This window comes from Triticum aestivum, chromosome 5A, assembly GCF_018294505.1.
Source record: "Triticum aestivum cultivar Chinese Spring chromosome 5A, IWGSC CS RefSeq v2.1, whole genome shotgun sequence".
NCBI classification, from domain to species: Eukaryota; Viridiplantae; Streptophyta; class Magnoliopsida; order Poales; family Poaceae; genus Triticum; species Triticum aestivum.
In genome coordinates, this window is record NC_057806.1 from 373185323 (window position 1) to 373189671 (window position 4349).

General features: G+C 43.0%; 1 protein-coding gene across 1 annotated transcript; it reads left to right on the top strand.

The window, feature by feature from the left end:
- The first annotated feature begins 551 nt into the window (after nucleotides 1–551).
- On the top strand, nucleotides 552–3627 carry LOC123106944 (amino acid transporter ANT1). Its single transcript, XM_044528972.1, has 3 exons — nucleotides 552–852; nucleotides 2096–2740; nucleotides 2843–3627. Exons 1-3 carry the CDS (start codon nucleotides 616–618, stop codon nucleotides 3224–3226), a joined length of 1266 nt encoding a protein of 421 aa, XP_044384907.1. The 5' UTR covers nucleotides 552–615; the 3' UTR covers nucleotides 3227–3627.
- The last annotated feature ends 722 nt before the right edge of the window (nucleotides 3628–4349 follow it).

The following is a 4349-nucleotide window of genomic DNA, read 5'->3' on the forward strand; positions in this document are numbered from 1 at the left end:
AATGGAAATAAGAAGAAGCTCTTTTTATACTATAAAAAAACAGATGCGAAAATCCATGTGTGCATCCCTTGTGTGCTTTAAAAATTACTCTTTCTGTCTCAAAATATAAGAACGTAGTGTAAAAAACGTTCTTATATTTTGGGACAGAGGGAGTAGTGTATATATCCCTCTCAATCAAATTAAAGGCCAAATCAGAAAATCCACGTGTGCCTCCCTCGTGCGCTTTTGATACTACTTCATCCATCTCAACTTGAGTACCCTCCGTTCTAAATTACGCGTCGCAGAAATGGATGTATCTAGAATTAAAATATATTTAGATACAATCATTTCTGCGACGAGTAATTCCGAACGGAAGGAGTGTAATCACATCTCATAAAAAAACTTCATATAATCACAACAGAAAATCATGTGTGCTTCTTTTTTTCTAGGGAAATGTGTGCTTCCCTCGTGCGCTTTACACGTCCCACTCACTCACTCACTCACGCGCCCAGGACAAAACCACGGCACATATAACCTCGTGAGTCGTACGTGTCGCGGCCTCGCGCACCAAACACAACTCCGAAAGCCAAATTTATCTCTGCCCTCTCGACACGTACGCGATTGCTGCTGGGGGGGATGGCGGAGGCAAAGGCGGCGGCGCTGCTGGCGCGGGAGGACGGGGGCGCCGCCGCCGAGGGATCCGGGCGCGGCGGCGGAGCGACGTGGGCGCAGACGCTGGGAAACGTGGTGGTGTCCATCGTCGGCACGGGGGTGCTGGGCCTGCCCTACGCCTTCCGCGCCGCCGGCTGGCTCGCGGGAACCCTCGGAGTCGCCGCCGCGGGCTGCGCAACGCTCTACTGCATGCTCCTCCTCGTCAGTATCTACCCAAATTTGCTTTGCATCTTCCTCTTTTGTTTCTCTCCCGCTGATTATCTGAGTTTAAGCCAAATAATATATTTGGAGCTGCAATGCGTTCTGTCTATATGCAGATTGGGTGAACTGTTCATGATAAACTGGATGACGTTCGTGCTTAAACTTCCAAGTATTATGATGATTATAAGATCTCAATCGCCATTAGTGGTGCAGAAAATACAGTTTACCCACAAATTATTTGTGTGGCTCTGTTCCTCTCTCACCTTTTTTTATTGAGCTCGCTTAACCCCTTAAGTATCCAATGAAAAAAATAGCGTGCTATAGGGTTCTAAGCAATGTCTCGTTAAATGAAATCGGCGGACAATCGTTCGCTACAACGTGATATACGGTCACTATAGTGGATTTTAAGGATTGCGCTATTTTGTCATAGCATGCTATTTTGTTCCCCCGAAAGTATCATGTCTTGGACGATTTTACCCTTAGTTGGTTTCTGAAAGAACAATAATGTGCATATATACAAAAAAAAACTCATACATGTATCTACGAGATGAAATATCAACGTGTAAATTTTTGTTAATGAGCATGATTATTTGCCATGCGTGCAAAAATAAAAATAAATGAGGTATTTTCCTACAAGTGGATTTTTGGCTCTTGGGATCGCATGATCTCTTTATTCCAAAATTTCAAAAACTGAGTTAAAAAGTTTTATATTAGAGTGAGTCATGTAACAAGTTTTTGTAAAGATGAATTCAAACCGGGTTTAAGAAAAAACTAAAGAGGCTAAAATAGCGTTTTCACATTGTGAAAGAAAACTTTGCTTTGTTATTTATCCACAGTTCACCCATCTGTTGTGTTTTTCTCAGAACTTCAAATTGAGTCATTTACATTTGAGATTCCTTTTGAACTTTTTGGGATGAGTGCATTTTTTTTGTTTTTTTAAGCGGTCATGTGACCCCGAGAGCCAAATGTTATTTATTTATTTTTCTGAACAGGTCCTAAATGGTTAGACATGTGTATTCTACGTTTTCTGTTGCTTGTTGAGCATGCTCAATGCTTTCAGTTGGACTAAGCCTAAGAACTTTATTTGGCTTAGTTCACAATAATTGGCACTACTTTTATGGTGAATTTTTGTGTGTGCATTATGAAGAATCTTTTACTCTTATAAACTGTTCAACTTTAGTTTTGACGAATACATTACCATTTTTCAGCTGTGTAATTTAATTGGTGTATTTTCTATCTGAAGGTGGAGTGTAGAGATAAACTGGAAGAGGAAGAAACAGAAGAGCCATGTGATGTTCTCTACACATACGGGGATTTGGGTCAGAAGTGTTTTGGGACAATCGGTCGGTGCTCGACAGAAATCCTCATCTTCCTTTCTCAAGCCGGCGGTTCTGTTGCTTACCTGATATTCATTGCTCAGAATCTCCACTCCATGCTTACCCAGTTCATGTCACCAGACGGCTTCATCTTTGCCGTCCTCCTGCCTATGCAAATTGCACTCTCCTTCGTTCGCTCGCTGTCCTCCCTTTCACCTTTCAGCATATTTGCAGATGCATGCAATGTCCTAGCGATGGCCATAGTTATCAAAGAGGACATACGGCTTTTCGACCATCCATTTGCAGATAGAAGTGCTTTTAATGGGCTTTGGGCGATACCCTTCTCTTTTGGGGTTGCACTTTTCTGCTTTGAAGGGTTCAGCATGACTCTGGCACTGGAAGCATCGATGGCGGAACGGAAAAAATTCAAATGGGTGCTTTCTCAAGCACTTGTATGTATCATGTTTGTCTATGCGTGTTTTGGAGTGTGCGGATACTTGGCTTATGGTGAAGCCACCAAGGACATCGTAACACTTAATCTTCCCAACAGCTGGTCTTCCTCTGCAGTTAAGGTTAGTCCACTTTTTGCAACTTATTTGGTGTGACCAGATTTGAATTTGCTGAAGTAATGACGGTTGTACCAAGCTAACAGTTGGAAGATTTAAATTTTACAGATTGGCCTATGCATTGCACTAGCATTCACATTTCCGGTCATGATGCACCCGATCCATGAGATCGTTGAGGCGAGAATCAGATCGAGTCAGTGCTTTCAGAAGTTTTCACAGAATGTTGGTGGCCCCAATTGGTTAGCCTTGCACGCAAGCCGCATCATGGTGGTGACCATCCTTGCTGTGGTGGCCTCGTACGTGCCTGCATTTGGGGCCTTCATCGCCTTCGTCGGGAGCACGGTGTGTGCTCTGCTCGCTTTTGTGCTGCCTACCACCTTCCATCTCAGCATTGTGGGGTCTTCGATGAGCTTGTGGCGACGCCTGCTGGACTACGGTTTCCTTCTCTTTGGCCTTGTTTTTGCTGTCTATGGAACCTTCACTGCTCTCTAGTTTGTCACATTGACCAAGATCAAAATGGCCAAGAACTATGCAGGTGTGTACAGGTCGGGTGTAATTATAAACCACATGACAAAATGTAATGCACATGAGAGAAATCAATAGAAAAGAAACACCATCTAAAAGAAGACGACGAAAAGAAAACATGGATTTGAGAGATTATTCAAGAAAATGTTCATCAGGATTGGACTCGAAGGAAGCCTAGCTGCAAGGCACAAAGATCTACTAGAATCCCGAGGTGATTATTTTGAGCCTCGATTTAGAATTTCAGGTAGCGCATGCTAGCTTATGCTACGAGTACTAAGCAGTAGGGTGCTTTGCTGCGCCGAAAGATCACCTCAAAAAATTGATGGCATTTTCAGTTATTTGAAATAAGAGCATGCAGTTTCACTAGAGTAAGAGTTTAGTCGTATAAAAACGAGGAAGGATCCAACGTTTAGTTAAAAGGAGGATGTGCTGAATTCAATCTACAATTTTTTGCTGTGGCTGCATAGGTGTTCTAAAAAGGGACCAACATGATAGCTTGCACAATCGGATTTTCTCTATTACCCTTCGGTGTTTGTAGTCGTCACTAGGTGTTCTACAAATCTGGATGTAATTTTTATTATTTCTGATGTTATAGTTGTACTATCATGATTGAAGATGAATAAATTGAAAGTTTTTTCGCAAAAATAATAATAAAAGAACCGTAAGGTTTCATTTCCCACTTACGTTGTTGTTTTTGTCCGCGCCGTGAAAATCGTCCGTAGTATCAAAGTTTTTGCTCCTTCCATGATCTCGCATTAATCACACATTCCGTACAAAATGACTGAGATTGATTCCATCAATCATGTGGCCTTTCCTAACTTCCATGTGTGCCTATCTACTTGAGAACCCAAGATAATTTACCATGACAGTCGCCTTGTCAATCTTCATTCTACCACCATCAAACCCACGATCGAGTTTCTTGGCTCTTGTGTCTATCGCGCTCGCCACGCCCCCGGTGAAATCCCGCACATCTTGCAGCTCTGGCTTAGTTGGCGTCCTCGGGGCGCCGTATGGCCGTTCAAGGAACAAGCTAGGACGGTGTAATTATGCAATGACGAGGAGAGAGCGCAGGGAGGCATGATTGCGAGCT